Source organism: Drosophila montana, unplaced genomic scaffold, assembly GCF_035044405.1.
Source record: "Drosophila montana isolate Dmon_TW-CO22-7 unplaced genomic scaffold, ASM3504440v1 contig_3200_1, whole genome shotgun sequence".
NCBI classification, from domain to species: domain Eukaryota; kingdom Metazoa; phylum Arthropoda; class Insecta; order Diptera; family Drosophilidae; genus Drosophila; species Drosophila montana.
This window is the reverse complement of record NW_026998080.1, coordinates 1,592,941-1,606,136: the sequence shown is the minus strand read 5'-3', so window position 1 is coordinate 1,606,136 and position 13,196 is coordinate 1,592,941. Positions and strand designations below refer to the sequence as shown.

General features: G+C 41.5%; 7 protein-coding genes and 1 long non-coding RNA gene across 8 annotated transcripts; 4 read left to right on the top strand and 4 right to left on the bottom strand.

The window, feature by feature from the left end:
* The first annotated feature begins 123 nt into the window (after positions 1-123).
* LOC135432416 (uncharacterized) lies at positions 124-3,143 on the top strand. The gene is made up of 10 exons (XM_064688119.1): positions 124-449; positions 508-771; positions 827-983; positions 1,043-1,302; positions 1,359-1,591; positions 1,821-1,929; positions 2,006-2,269; positions 2,327-2,483; positions 2,534-2,793; positions 2,854-3,143. The coding sequence occupies exons 1-10, from the start codon at positions 364-366 to the stop codon at positions 3,068-3,070; spliced, it is 2,007 nt and encodes a 668-aa protein (XP_064544189.1). The 5' UTR covers positions 124-363; the 3' UTR covers positions 3,071-3,143.
* Positions 3,144-3,228: 85 nt separating this feature from the next.
* On the top strand, positions 3,229-4,555 carry LOC135432395 (retinol dehydrogenase 12-like). Its single transcript, XM_064688087.1, has 5 exons — positions 3,229-3,347; positions 3,410-3,673; positions 3,728-3,884; positions 3,946-4,205; positions 4,271-4,555. Exons 1-5 carry the CDS (start codon positions 3,268-3,270, stop codon positions 4,491-4,493), a joined length of 984 nt encoding a protein of 327 aa, XP_064544157.1. The 5' UTR covers positions 3,229-3,267; the 3' UTR covers positions 4,494-4,555.
* DCTN4-p62 (dynactin subunit 4) lies at positions 4,556-6,253 on the bottom strand. The gene has a single exon (XM_064688084.1). The coding sequence runs from the start codon at positions 6,162-6,164 to the stop codon at positions 4,626-4,628; it is 1,539 nt and encodes a 512-aa protein (XP_064544154.1). The 5' UTR covers positions 6,165-6,253; the 3' UTR covers positions 4,556-4,625.
* Positions 6,254-7,117: 864 nt separating this feature from the next.
* On the bottom strand, positions 7,118-8,277 carry LOC135432403 (uncharacterized). The gene is made up of 2 exons (XM_064688095.1): positions 7,827-8,277; positions 7,118-7,712 (listed from the first exon to the last, which is right to left on the bottom strand). Exons 1-2 carry the CDS (start codon positions 7,836-7,838, stop codon positions 7,320-7,322), a joined length of 405 nt encoding a protein of 134 aa, XP_064544165.1. The 5' UTR covers positions 7,839-8,277; the 3' UTR covers positions 7,118-7,319.
* A 1,551-nt stretch (positions 8,278-9,828) lies between these two features.
* On the top strand, positions 9,829-10,450 carry LOC135432407 (uncharacterized). The gene is made up of 2 exons (XR_010436906.1): positions 9,829-10,090; positions 10,173-10,450. It is a non-coding gene; the product is annotated as an uncharacterized LOC135432407 (long non-coding RNA).
* mRpL52 (mitochondrial ribosomal protein L52) lies at positions 10,231-10,958 on the bottom strand. Its single transcript, XM_064688096.1, has 3 exons — positions 10,808-10,958; positions 10,587-10,735; positions 10,231-10,531 (listed from the first exon to the last, which is right to left on the bottom strand). Exons 1-3 carry the CDS (start codon positions 10,854-10,856, stop codon positions 10,346-10,348), a joined length of 384 nt encoding a protein of 127 aa, XP_064544166.1. The 5' UTR covers positions 10,857-10,958; the 3' UTR covers positions 10,231-10,345.
* A 48-nt stretch (positions 10,959-11,006) lies between these two features.
* LOC135432402 (GEL complex subunit OPTI) lies at positions 11,007-11,991 on the top strand. Its single transcript, XM_064688094.1, has 3 exons — positions 11,007-11,225; positions 11,295-11,398; positions 11,466-11,991. The coding sequence occupies exons 1-3, from the start codon at positions 11,115-11,117 to the stop codon at positions 11,659-11,661; spliced, it is 411 nt and encodes a 136-aa protein (XP_064544164.1). The 5' UTR covers positions 11,007-11,114; the 3' UTR covers positions 11,662-11,991.
* Positions 11,992-11,993: 2 nt separating this feature from the next.
* On the bottom strand, positions 11,994-13,153 carry U2A (small nuclear ribonucleoprotein polypeptide A'-like U2A). Its single transcript, XM_064688092.1, has 2 exons — positions 13,040-13,153; positions 11,994-12,853 (listed from the first exon to the last, which is right to left on the bottom strand). Exon 2 carries the CDS (start codon positions 12,851-12,853, stop codon positions 12,065-12,067), a length of 789 nt encoding a protein of 262 aa, XP_064544162.1. The 5' UTR covers positions 13,040-13,153; the 3' UTR covers positions 11,994-12,064.
* Between the last annotated feature and the right edge of the window lie 43 nt (positions 13,154-13,196).

The window sequence follows — 13,196 nt, the reverse complement described above, 5'->3', positions numbered from 1 at the left end:
TAAGTAAGTTTTATAAGTTCAATTTCGAAAGTCAGGTAAGCAACCCTGGGTATGATACCCTGTACCTACACGCAAAGAGCCTACATATTTAGCAGTACTTTCACACGAAACACCTAACACGCCATATCACACAAATTCTACAGTTACTTTAAACATTTAAAACATATAATTTGAACTAAATAAATTAATGCTCGTTTTTGTTTTTACAATCATGGGCGATAAACATGCGCGCTATGCTTCCGTGTGAGCCATCAATTGGTCATAGGGTATTTTAAATGCGCACCCCTAAGCCATCGCGATCGCGTATTTATGCACAACATCACATAGTTCGTGCACTCGTGTTTTTATTTATTCGAGCACAAAATGACGTTATTTGCGTTTCTAAAAAGCCGACCAATATTCTGGGCAAGCGTGGCGGGCACCTCGGTGGGTTGCGCCTGCTTTATAAAGTAAGTTAGTTGCATTTTATTCAACAATTGGTAAAAAACGAGCATTTCCCGATTGAAGAGACCTTATGCAAGGCGGCAAATTCACGAAAGAGACGGATGAAACGGACAAAGTTGTTATTGTAACCGGTTCAAACACGGGCATAGGCAAGGAGACGGTGCGGGAGTTGGCGCGAAGGGGAGCCACTGTTTATATGGCCTGTCGAGATATGAAAAAGTGTGAAGAGGCACGAGAGGAGATTGTACTAGAGACCAAAAACAAATACGTTTACTGCCGCCAATGTGATTTGGCATCTTTGGATTCCATACGTAACTTTGCGGCCACGTAGGTTATCCTTTTCCATTCGAGCAATTGTTATACGATGGTTAAATCCTTGCAGCTTCAAACGGGAACAGGCTAATCTGCATATACTCATCAACAATGCTGGTGTAATGCGATGTCCTCGTTCATTGACCAAAGATGGGTTTGAGATGCAGCTGGGCGTCAATCACTTGGGACACTTTCTGCTTACAAATTTAATGCTAGACGTGCTGAAGGTATACAAGACTTAAGTAGTAGACCTAGATAGTGTCATCAACTCGTTGCCACATCTTAGAAATCGTGTCCCAGTCGCATCGTAAATGTGTCCAGTTTGGCGCATACGCGAGGTGAAATCAACACGGCAGATCTAAACAGTGAGAAGTCCTATGATGATGCAAAGGCCTACAACCAGAGCAAGTTGGCCAATGTTCTATTTACACGGGAACTGGCCAGACGGTTAGAGGGAACTGGAGTAACAGTTAATGCCCTACATCCTGGCATAGTGGACACTGAACTCTTTAGGCATATGGGCTTTTTTACCAACTTCTTTGCGGGGTACGTATACGAATAGTTAATCTTGGGCTCAAGTTGACAACCAGCTTGTATTGCAGCTTGTTCGTTCGGCCTCTGTTTTGGCCATTTGTGAAGACAGTCAAGAACGGGGCACAAACGAGTCTGTATGTAGCGCTTGATCCGGACTTGGAAAACGTAACTGGAAAATACTTTAGCGACTGCCATCTTCAGGAAGTAGCGCCCGCTGCGACTGATGCACAAACTGCCAAATGGCTTTGGGCTGTGAGCGAAAAATGGACGTGTTCCCCAATACTGGATATCAAGACTGAATAAAGTTATCCTCTAAAGCATAAGGATTATTTCTTGGTTGTTTATAATATATAAATAAATATCTACAAATTTCAACATAAGCGTAAATATTCATGCGCTCATTATAGTTCTAGTAGGTTCTCACGCTTGATTTGATTACTGTCATCGTGAGTTTTCAGTCGAGCAAAATATGTGACTCATATCTCGTATATGTATACTTAAAAAGCTCACAACAATTGACTGAGTTTCAGTTGATTTTGAGCGCTTGAACAGAAGAAACATGTGTGCTTGTATTGATTGTCTTCTGTGCCCATGCATAGTCTGGCCGGCACTCTTTGGCCTTGGTGTTTACTTTCTTAGGTACAATTAGTGCTAATTGAAAATATTAATATTCATGTGTATGCATTGTAATTCACCGGTTTCTCTCATCTTTCAGACAGTACATGCAGGGCGGCCAGTTTACGAAGGAGACTAATGAAACCGGCAAGGTGGTAATTGTAACCGGCTCGAATACGGGCATTGGCAAGGAGACGGTACTTGAACTGGCTCGTCGAGGTGCCACTGTCTATATGGCCTGTCGGGATAAGGCTAGAACAGAAAAGGCACTTTTGGAAATTGTACAAGAAACGGGCAACAAAAATATATTCTTTCGCGAACTCGACTTGGCATCTCTGGAATCCATTCGCAATTTTGTTGCTGAGTAAGCATTGCTTCAGCTACTACACAATACCCTGTTTAATAACTTCTATGAAATTAGCTTCAAGAAGGAACAGGATAAACTGCATATTCTCATTAACAATGCGGGCGTTATGCGTTGCCCGCACATGTTGACAAAGAATGGCTTCGAAATGCAGCTGGGCGTCAACCATATGGGTCACTTTTTGCTTACTAACTTGCTGCTGGATTTGCTGAAGGTAATCAATCTAAAACTATTGTGCTTCTATTAATTCTAATTTCCTTATAGAACAGTGCGCCCAGCCGTATTGTCAACGTTTCCAGCTTGGCTCATACGCGTGGCAGCATCAACATTGACGATCTGAACAGCGAGAAGTCCTATGACGAGGGCAACGCCTACAGCCAGAGCAAGTTGGCAAACGTTTTGTTTACGCGGGAGCTGGCTAAACGCTTGGAGGGCACCGGAGTGACCGTGAATGCTTTACATCCGGGTGTTGTTGACACAGAACTCGGTAGACACATGAAGATTTTTAATAATACATTTGGACGGTTGGTATTTGTACTTGATAGCCAAATGTTGATAATACAACAAATTTGTCATGTTTGCAGCTATGTTCTAAGGAGTTTGTTGTGGCCTCTGCTCAAGACGCCCAAAAGTGGAGCACAAACTACCTTATATGCAGCTCTAGACCCGGAATTGAGTAATGTAACTGGCAAATATTTCAGCGATTGTGCTGAGAAGAAAGTTGCGCCCGCTGCGACCGATGATAAAATGGGAAAACTCCTTTGGGAAGAGAGCGAGAAATGGACTCACTCCAAGAAATAAGATTATGCAAAATTATATGAAATAATAATAGTCATTGGTGTATATATGTATGCTACAATATGCCTAATCTAAATTTGTTATCACGCATTTTATTATTTATCAGTCGACTGATTGCGACAGAATTTGACTACATATAGGTTCTGCCATTCTATAGCACAGTTTATTCTTGTACTCAGCGCCGTGGAGACCTAAAATAAATGTGTGCACTCAGTGATTACCTTCTAAGCCCATTGATAGCTTGGCCCGCATCAATTGGATTTGCGGTCTACTTTATCAGGTGGAACTGATGGCGACTGTTTAAAGATAATTAATACTATACTATAGTTCAAATTCTTTTAGGCAGTATATGCAGGGTGGCCAATTTAAAAAAGAAACCAATGAAACCGGCAAGATTGTGATTGTCACCGGCGCAAACACGGGCATTGGCAAGGAGACTGTCCGGGAGCTGGCCCGACGTGGCGCTACAGTTTATATGGCCTGTCGGGATAGGAATAGAGCTGAAGAGGCGCGTAAGCAAATTATAAAGGAGACTAATAACAAAAATGTTTTCTTTCTTGAACTGGACCTATCCTCGCTGTCGTCCGTGCGTAAATTTGTCGCAGAGTGAGTCGGACACTGTTTCTAGTGTTGATTCTTAATATAGCTATGTAATATAAGCTTTAAGGCGGAACAGAATCAACTGCACATTCTCATTAACAATGCCGGCATCTTTCGTGGACCGCGACGTCTCACGGAGGACGGATTCGAGATGCAGCTGGGTGTCAACCACTTGGGCCACTTTTTGCTCACCATTCTATTGATAGATCTACTAAAGGTATAAAAATGCGTTTAAGTGAAAAAAGGCAACAGATCAGATTACCTTTAATATTTGGTAGAAATCGGCGCCCAGTCGCATTGTTAACGTCTCCAGTCTGGCACACGCTATGGGCCAAATCAATGTGGATGATTTAAATAGCGAGAAGTCCTATGACGAGGGCAAGGGATATAGCCAGAGCAAATTGGCGAACGTCATGTTTACGCGAGAGCTGGCCAAACGCTTGGCTGGCACTGGAGTAACCGTAAATGCCTTACATCCCGGCTTAGTGGATACGGAAATATTCAGAAACCTTCAGCTTGCACAATCCAAATTTGTGATGTAAGTAAGAATCTAAGAAGTGAATTGGAAATACCTTACTCTATGCTCGCTGAATTATTTCATAGGAATTTCATCAAGCCGCTTTTCTGGCCTTTAGTGAAAACGCCCAAGAGCGGGGCACAGACCACATTGTATGCAGCACTAGATCCAGACTTGGATGACGTAACTGGACTGTACTTTAGCGACTGCAAGCCAAAGGAAGTGGCAGAGGCTGCCAAAAACGAAAAGGTCATCAAATTCTTGTGGCAGCAAAGCGAGAAGTGGACTGGTGCGCCAAAGGTTTTTTGAGGCTTTTATTTCACATGATCGGATGCAGTGCTTGCTTAGATTAACATAATTAAGGGTAATACTAAATTAGTTGCATAAATATATTTCACATAGCATGATTAAAGCATGTTAATTAGTATCGATTTGCTTCAACTAATTAGCTGTTTGCTGTGCTATATCGCCAGCTTCAATAAAGATCCTTGAGTATAAAGCATGCGTAGTCGGGTCCTTCTTGTCGGGAGTATTGGAAACGGTATTCACGTACGTGTACTGCATGTAGAAGCCCAGTGTCACCTTATTGCCAGGCTCTAACTCAGCTGCTGGAATAAACTGAAGTCGTATCAACACTTTGTTGCCCTTACGCCAAACAATGAATTTGGGCTCTTCCATAGGCGCCTGAACATCCTCATCGAATTCCTTGGAATCATCGCGTTGGCTCAGCACGAACGGGCTCTCCAGTGGCACAATCGATGCATTGGCCAATTCACGCACCTCGCGCTTCACTTCCCGAGTAGAGTTCTGACGCGCTAGAGTAACTCCCGTGGTCTTGAGTAGGGGAGAAGAAGTAATGGCTTCCTCCTTGATTCGGCACGCCTGCTGAAAGGCATCCGTGTTGATTTGCGCGTCTTCTGGGACCGCCTCCATTATACTAATTGTCATGTCGTACATGGTAGGATTGGTCAACTTTAGCAATATCGCATTGCTTTGGCCAGGCTGCAGCGGCTGCTCGCAGCGCACCATAATCACTTCTGGAACGTGGTAGCTGGCGAAGAGCTGTATGCGATACTTGATAGATGTAGGATGATACTCCGGCTTGATAAGATTGTGCTCGCACTGACGGCAACGTAGCGAACGCTTGATCCACAGCGAACGTCGCTGTGGATACAGCTTGTTCACGGCCGTCGGCTGATCCGCTGGCTGGCTGTGCCGCTGGGCCACTGTTGTAATGTTGCGCAAATTTATGGGTTGCGTAAGGATGTCTTCCGGTAGAGGTTCAACCTCCGAACTGGCCTCGGCGGGCGCTATGTTGATGGGCTTCGTTTTAGGAACGCTTTTCTCAGTCCAGCCGATTTGGCGTCGTATCAGTGAGACTGTCAGACCCGTGCGATCGGTTAGACTGGGAAACTTATGCTGCTTGGGCGTTTTGCGGCGCAGAAACTCCTGTTTCTCCTGCTTCTCCTGCAGCACCACCGACTGGTAGTACTCCATCAGTGTATTGAAGCGCGCCTGGTACAAGCATTCATTGTCCGGCCAGGTGCCGGTGGCCACGCCCTGATCAGGTATGCCGACATCACGTGTGGTCCAACGGCAGGACAGGCACGACAAATAATACATTTTCTTTGTGGTGGGCATGGCCGAAGGCTTTTGGCTGGGCGTTGCCTCCGCCCCACTTTCACCATCCTTGGGCTCTTCAGGTTTGCGCACAACTGGAACGGTAGTGGCGCGCGCAGAGAGCGTGTGCTGGCAGCAAGGACAATCGAAGCAGTTGGCACAGCAGTTTTTCTTGTGTCTTGCCTCCGAGGATGGTATGTTCTCCAGGCAATTGGAGCAAAAGTGTGACTCAATCTCATGGCAGACGCAAAAACCGCATCTCAGCTTCGGACAGTGGCGGCAGAAGAACAGTTTGTTAATTGGATTCAAAATGCCACAGGAGCAAGCGTATTTAACGGGACTCGGTTGCATGAAACTCATCTTTCACTGAAAGAAAATTACACTTTTCTCAGACGCTAAAATTGCTAATGCTTCTTCCTCTTCTGCAAATGACGACAGCACAGCTGTCGTCTGTCTCAATATGGCCTGGTATTTTTTCATGTTGTTGGTTACACCTAATAATTGTTTTTGCTAGTTGTTAACAGAATTCTGTTAACACCTAACAGATGTGCTCCTCAATTAACAGAGCTGCATTTTAGCGGGTAATTCAACTTTGTCAAGATTAGCGAACGTGGCAAAAATTTGAACAGAAGTGGGTAAATTGCCAATTTGTAATGGTATTATGAAACAAATAAATTGGCATTCGCTTGGGAAAGTGAATTAAGAAACAGTTCGGTCATATCCTTGCAGATTTTCGTAGGATCTATGAATATACAATCAATGTGGGGTTACCTAGGTATCTAACAGCGTACACAAATTACATATTTCTGATATAAAATATAATAATAAATAGCATATAATTTCTGTAAAGAATTGTGATGTTAGCACGTCCGATTTTTGTCAAGTTTAATTAACATTTTGAAAACGACCTTTAAATACCAATCGTTACTGCTAGTGTGAGACTAAATGCAATTTTAAAAAACCTAATCATAATAAAAATATTTAATTGCAAGTCTCGGCTCAATAAAGCCAGATCTTAGAAAGATAGAGCATTTAATTGATTTTCCTAATTCGTACTTAATTTGCACGATTTATGATCATTAACTATATTTTTTCTTACAAACCAAACTGGTTAATTTTTAACCGAGGTTTTTTTTATTAAAAACAGGTATTATAGACTTATTTAATAAAAAAAAACTTCTAATAGTAAAGCTTCTAGCTAATAATCACTTTGACAATAGGTATTGCAAAAGAGGAAAAGGATTTGTACAAGTTCGTGCCCTAAGTCTTTTGTGTACTCTGTTAAAGTATCTGTTAAATATTTGATTTGCATGTCAGGTATAAATATTTATTTTAAAAGATTTTCTTGATTGTGTTTTTCTAAATAAATATGCTTAGTGTAGATGAGATAAGGTACTTGCTGGTGAGCTTATGATAATATTAAATAACAAATACATATGTATATGTGTGTATATATACAATAACAAACATCATCAGTCTGTGCTCTCGTATTCCCAGGGCAGTTACGGCTGCAGTTTAGCCGAATAAGTTGGGCACAAACAGCTTATTGCGCTTTGTGTGGGTCTTCCTGAAGCGCACAAGCGGTGTGAATCTATAGGTGTCAGCGGACTGAGCGGGCTGATCGGACTGATCTTCACCCACCCGACGACGGTTGGAGGCACTCGAGCCGCTCACCGGCGCAATATAGCCATTATCCACATAGTAATAGCCCGTGTTTAGCTTGTTCAGACTGTTGCGTGTGAGGGGCTTTCCATAGGCCAGGGCATAGGAATCGCTGTCGTCGCTTCTGGGACTGTACTCATAGGTGTTCTCATAGTTATCCATATCATAGTATGTGGGTTTGGCGCTGCATTGTGACAAGTTGCAGATAATGATGCTGAGCAGCAGGCTAAGGCAGGTGTAAATGTTCTGTGGATGTACAAGATAATTAGTAACTATGCAATAAATATGATATATATATACATACACATACAGATATATATGGATATATAAGTGTGTGTATGCGCTCTAGAGGATGCTTACCTTAAGCTCCATTTTGTTGAGAGTTGAGTTATCCTTTGAAGAATTTAAGTTTCTAATTGTGTTGTGTTTGCTTGGAACGTTGCGTTGCTTCTGTGTGCTTAACTCCAAAGAATCCCGGCCTTTTATACGAAAATGTGAGCTGATTCGCACCCGAATGTGAAAATATGTTGTTGTTTCTTTTTCTTTTAATTTTGTCAGCTCTGACGCAATTTCGGACCGGGCTCGTCGCTTTCATTTAAGCAGCCGGTTCGGACATATACTGACGTCTGGTTGCTGCGCATGCTTTTTGAGTCTCCAAATGATTCAGATTGTGGTCAGGGCTCTAATTGGCGCTTGATTAGCCGCGTGCGCGATTCTAGTTTGATTTGGAAAACTTAAAACAATGCGGAAAGATTTGACGTCTATCAAATAATTTGATTATTGCTTTTCAGCTTTTGTTTATTATTTGTATTTGTATATTTTCCATTACCATGGAATTGTTTCCTCTGCCAGACACATTTCCAATCCACTTGACTCTGCTGTTGTATTTTCTTTTGGGGTTTCTTATGACGTTTTGTCAAGATTTGTACCAGGCGATAAGTTGCGGTTGTCGCCGTCTGCGCACGATCTGAGCTCTAAATATGGTATGTGGCATGGGGATCTAAATATAAGCTCAGATTAGCATGCAGTAGTAAATGACAGGTGTAAAATTTCAAAGGAAACTGCTTCATTGATGAATTTATTGTATAAATTTATTATTTTATTATACTATAAGTGAATACATTGTTAATATTATTACTGATTATTTATCTAATGTTAACTTTAATACAATACACGGGTCATTAATTTTGCTCAATTTTGCATTTTGATTTGATTTAATATAAATATAACCATGCTAATTGAATAAAACGTCGTTGGTATATAAATAAATATTTAAGCTCCAATCGTAAACAGCAACAACAACAAAAACAACAATCAGTTGGTCAATCAACAGCAAATTTGTTTTCCACAATTTCTTTGGGGCTACTCATAATATTCCATGGGCCAAATAAACAAGGTTTTTGTAAATATTTTCGGCATTCAAATAGAGTGTGAAATTTTGCAAAAAACAGCGCAAATAATTAGTGCGTAGCCGCGCCTCAGCACACCTGTAAATAAGTATACAACAAATATTACGTATACGCCGTGGCTTGCAGAGAACGTCAGAAGTGCGGCATAAATTGATCAAATATTGCGGTTAAAGTCAAATTTGACTGCCTCTGGTCAACGACATGATTAGCGATATGCCATATATCACGTTTGGCACTCACGTTTTGCATAGCCAAGCGATTCGATCACACCTACACGATATGAAGGCATTATATTTTATCTTGTTAGCCATTCTTAAGCTTGTTATACTAAAGTTCGTAGCTTCTATCTAATTAAGTGCAATAAGTACGACACTTACTTTAAGATTCATGTGCTATAAATGAGGCTAAACTCTTTTTAGTCGACTTAACTCTTTTAAGCTGCTGTCTGTGGGAAATTTCCCAAATGTGCATTGGCCCCTTTGCTGGCCCCATGTGTGAAAGTAAATAAATATATCAATATTTTATTATAGCACATTTACGTTAAATTTAATTAACAAGTAAAATGTGGAAATTTTTATGTCTGGCACAATGAAGGCTTTTTTTTTTATTGATTTTGAGCTGTGAAAAACTTGATTGATTTTGCTTGCAGGCCACAAACTGGCAACTTTAAGATTCTCCTTATAGTATATGGACCAGTAATATGCCTGCCTAAAATCGGGCAGCTGGAATACCTTTCTGAATACACACTTAACGAATATTTTAAATAACAAGCGAGGCGTGCAAAATACTTTACGTCTAATTGGTAGTAACAATATGCTCAAAATCGGGAGCGCAAATAAGCAAAGCTGTGCAAATGTTGAGCTGGTAATTTATTATGTATATAAATATTTAAAAGCGTGATCCGTAAAGGCGTACGGCGTACGGCCAACAGCCACTATCCAAATCTGCTTAGGACGGTGAAGGTAGGCGTGAGATTCATAACTTTACCTTGCTTACAAATCAACATGTTGTTCATTTCCTTATTTACAAAATTTCATTTGAACATGTTTGAATGATAGCTACGTGATCTGTAAGTTGTACTTCGTTTCCTATTTGTGGCTACAGCTGTTTTACAATTTTAGTGCTTACTGTATTCAGGTTAAATCTGGCAACCAGCCAGAAATCACATGCGTTAAGAGCTGGCCATCTAATTGCCAGGACAGGTTGTTGTCCAATGTGCGTCACAAGAGTTTTAACATTTAATTACCATTAATTTTACCATGCTTACGTCTTTCAATATAACGTGCGGCTCCCACAGGGCACACTTGACACTTGGTTTATAGCTTTTGTTTGCTGTTCCAAATAAAGCAAACACGTTTTTAAGGTAAATAATATGAGCTGATAACAATCATATCTATGTAATAGTGAAAATATGTCATAAACGTTAATTAACATTTAAGGGGCACCTAATAAGTAGGCTTTACATCTGGACTATTTCTTTTTTAACAAGAGATGACCCTTTGGTTTAAGCTTATTCTGCATAATGCGTTGCTTTTCGGCCTGGGCCTGCATTTTAAGGCGCTCGTGACGTTGCTTGGCAAAGTCCAGTTCGCTGCTGAGTTCCACAATTTTGGCCGCAATCTCCTGCTGCTTCGTCAAGCGCTTCTTCTGGTTAGACTGCAACACAAATAGTTGATTTTAGTTATATTTGGTATAAATTGATGCTACTTACGCCCAGCGGCGTCGTCCTGCCATCAAGGTACGTGTAGTCGGGCAAATTTGTGAGTGGACCAAATGCATTGGGATTCTCCGGCAAGCCCTTGCCCGCTCGCCAACTCTGATCAATGAACCGAACGGCGGTGAGACCGACATGCCGCTGTGCTGTTGTTGTTTATCAAGCAAAGCATTTGTGTTTAACTTAATGTAACACGGTCATTATAACAGCTTACTTACCAGCAATTAAACTGGAAGTTGTAAGGCAAAGCTTGCTTATTTGTATCATTGTTTTATTCGGTAAATAACAAACGTTCACATAACCACGTTAGAGTTGCATTGAAAAGTTCAATTGAACAAAGTATGCTCACAATTCTAGTTCATTTCACCTAACACAGCTGATTCATTAATGATTATCGATATAAAATGTATCGATATCACAAGCTGTAACTTATATATCGGCATAGCCAATTTTACTGATAGTGAAAAATAATTAATTAATTTAACGTGTGGAAATTATTTGTTAAAAAAGTAGGTCACACAAAAAATGGCAACCAGAACAAATACAATTGAACGCAATGCCAATGGCAGTGCAAAATCCTCATCTCTGCGTGAAATTTGCGCGCGAGCCATGACAAAATCCGAATGGGAGGACAAGGTGAGATACCAAAGAGCGTAGACCAAAGACCAGCGCGTGTTTTCGCTAACAATTTGCACACGTTTGCAGGATGAATTTCTGGATGTTATTTACTGGTCACGTCAGGTGTTTGGCATTATACTCGGCATCATCTGGGGTATTGTGCCGCTTAAGGGCTTTCTAGGCCTTGTGCTGTAAGTAAAACCAGCACCTAAATATAGAACGTGGTACAGCTCCCTTGTATATACTCTATAATTGCAGATTTGCCGGAATCAGTTGCGGCGTTGTCTACCTGTATGCCATCAATTTTCAGAATGTGGATGAGGATGCCTATGGCGGTGCGTGGGAGCTGGTCAAGGAGGGTTTCATGACATCGTTTGCCGGATTTTTAGTGACGTGGATTATCTTTTACACCGGCCTGCACTACGACACAATAATGGCGGCGAAGACGTCATAATACCAGCCATATCCAGCGAGTGAGATACGAGAGCGAGAGAGAGAGGAGCGCGCACTGCAATACAAGCAATAACCAATTCCACAGTCCAAATGCTATCCCGCAAATCCGTTTGCAGAGCCAAAGCATATTTACTAATTGCCCGATTATTTTTTTGTCCGTGTAGATTGTTAAAATTTTTAGCCAATTACGTTAATTACATGTGCATTTGATTTAAATATTTACAATAATCGCCGGTTGTATTGCGTTTTGAGATTTTTTCTGTGAAAAATACAAATACAGCAACCTGTTGAGAACTATAGATATCTATATAAGATGCAGAGATAAATTGAATCTTGTTTTCTTTTTTACTGATTTATTAAAAGATTGTTCTACAGTTATAAGGTAGCTGACGACAGTACTACATCTAGTAATCCATGGCCACGGCTGGTGCGGCTGCCGTGCCGTTAACACCATTTTGGCCCAATTCATGCTGAAATTTATCGGGCAGCTGCCCGCTTTGCAGTATCTGTGACAGTCTTTCCACCTCCGCCAGGGAGCTGGCACGCTTGATAGCTTCGCGGATGCGCTGCATATCCTCGGGATTAGCAAAACGTCCACCTTCAGTTGCTGGCTTGCCGTTGGTCGCCTCCGCTGCCAGTGCCGCGGCAGCTGTTATTTTGGACTTTTTGGACACCTCCTTGAGCATCTCCTTGCCCTGCTTGGTGCGGAAGAATTCCTGTGCCAGTTGCCTGTCTTTCTGTTTGATCTTTCGAAAATCTAGCAAACGCAACTGTGGAAACTTAAAGGCCATATACTCGCGATAGTTGGGCTTTGTGGACACCGGATTGATGAGCAGACATATTGTGTCCAGCTTCTTGAATCCTGTAAGTGGCTCCAAATCGCTCAACTCCTGCAAATTATTTCCCGTCAATATGATGGAGTTCAGATTCGGCACGACCTCCTCCAGGCCGTCGCTGATGCGTAAGATGCGGTTGTTGTTCAGCAGCAGGCACTTAAGCCGAGGCAGATGTGGCAGATTGTCCAATTTGCGCAGATCATTGTCCGAGAGATCGATCGTATCAAACTGATCCAATGTGGCACCCAAATTTTCGATCTGTGGAATTTTGTAGCCGCGCAAATCGAGCTCACGTTCACGGCATGGATTTATGTATTGCATGGACTGGTTAATCAACTCGGGTGTTAGTTTCACCATCTTGACAGGGCAGGAATTGTTTACAATGTGAAAAAATTGTTTATTAATTCAGTTGCAATTTTTTGTTAATTCCTTTTGTTTTATTTCAGAAAAATACAACCAAAGCCGACGCGAGTTAGTGGTGCAGAGTGACCGCGTTTCGCAAACAAGAAAATACCAAAATACATGACAATCGATATTACTCACGCAGTTATCGATATGGCCGGCAGCCAGCGAAGAACTAATCGTGGGGCTCTAAATTGAAAATTCAGTTTACACGTTTTTTGATTTGATTTTAATTTGAATTTCAATACATTACAATAAATTTGCAAGTGCTTAAACTTTAATGAACACGTTACAGTTA

Excerpts from the sequence above, each read along its gene's own strand:
- LOC135432416 (XM_064688119.1), top strand. The coding sequence starts at position 364 with ATGACGTTATTTGCGTTTCTAAAAAGCCGACCAATATTCTGGGCAAGC. Across the intron at positions 1,930-2,005 it reads CTTGGTGTTTACTTTCTTAG|ACAGTACATGCAGGGCGGCC; the intron begins GTACAATTAGTG and ends CTCATCTTTCAG. Across the intron at positions 2,794-2,853 it reads TTTAATAATACATTTGGACG|CTATGTTCTAAGGAGTTTGT; the intron begins GTTGGTATTTGT and ends TCATGTTTGCAG.
- LOC135432395 (XM_064688087.1), top strand. The coding sequence starts at position 3,268 with ATGTGTGCACTCAGTGATTACCTTCTAAGCCCATTGATAGCTTGGCCC. Across the intron at positions 3,348-3,409 it reads TTTGCGGTCTACTTTATCAG|GCAGTATATGCAGGGTGGCC; the intron begins GTGGAACTGATG and ends AAATTCTTTTAG. Across the intron at positions 4,206-4,270 it reads GCACAATCCAAATTTGTGAT|GAATTTCATCAAGCCGCTTT; the intron begins GTAAGTAAGAAT and ends ATTATTTCATAG.
- DCTN4-p62 (XM_064688084.1), bottom strand. The coding sequence starts at position 6,164 with ATGAGTTTCATGCAACCGAGTCCCGTTAAATACGCTTGCTCCTGTGGC.
- mRpL52 (XM_064688096.1), bottom strand. The coding sequence starts at position 10,856 with ATGATACAAATAAGCAAGCTTTGCCTTACAACTTCCAGTTTAATTGCT. Across the intron at positions 10,736-10,807 it reads AACTTCCAGTTTAATTGCTG|CACAGCGGCATGTCGGTCTC; the intron begins GTAAGTAAGCTG and ends AAACAACAACAG. Across the intron at positions 10,532-10,586 it reads GCAGGACGACGCCGCTGGGC|TCTAACCAGAAGAAGCGCTT; the intron begins GTAAGTAGCATC and ends TTTGTGTTGCAG.
- LOC135432402 (XM_064688094.1), top strand. The coding sequence starts at position 11,115 with ATGGCAACCAGAACAAATACAATTGAACGCAATGCCAATGGCAGTGCA. Across the intron at positions 11,226-11,294 it reads AATCCGAATGGGAGGACAAG|GATGAATTTCTGGATGTTAT; the intron begins GTGAGATACCAA and ends ACACGTTTGCAG. Across the intron at positions 11,399-11,465 it reads GGCTTTCTAGGCCTTGTGCT|ATTTGCCGGAATCAGTTGCG; the intron begins GTAAGTAAAACC and ends CTATAATTGCAG.
- U2A (XM_064688092.1), bottom strand. The coding sequence starts at position 12,853 with ATGGTGAAACTAACACCCGAGTTGATTAACCAGTCCATGCAATACATA.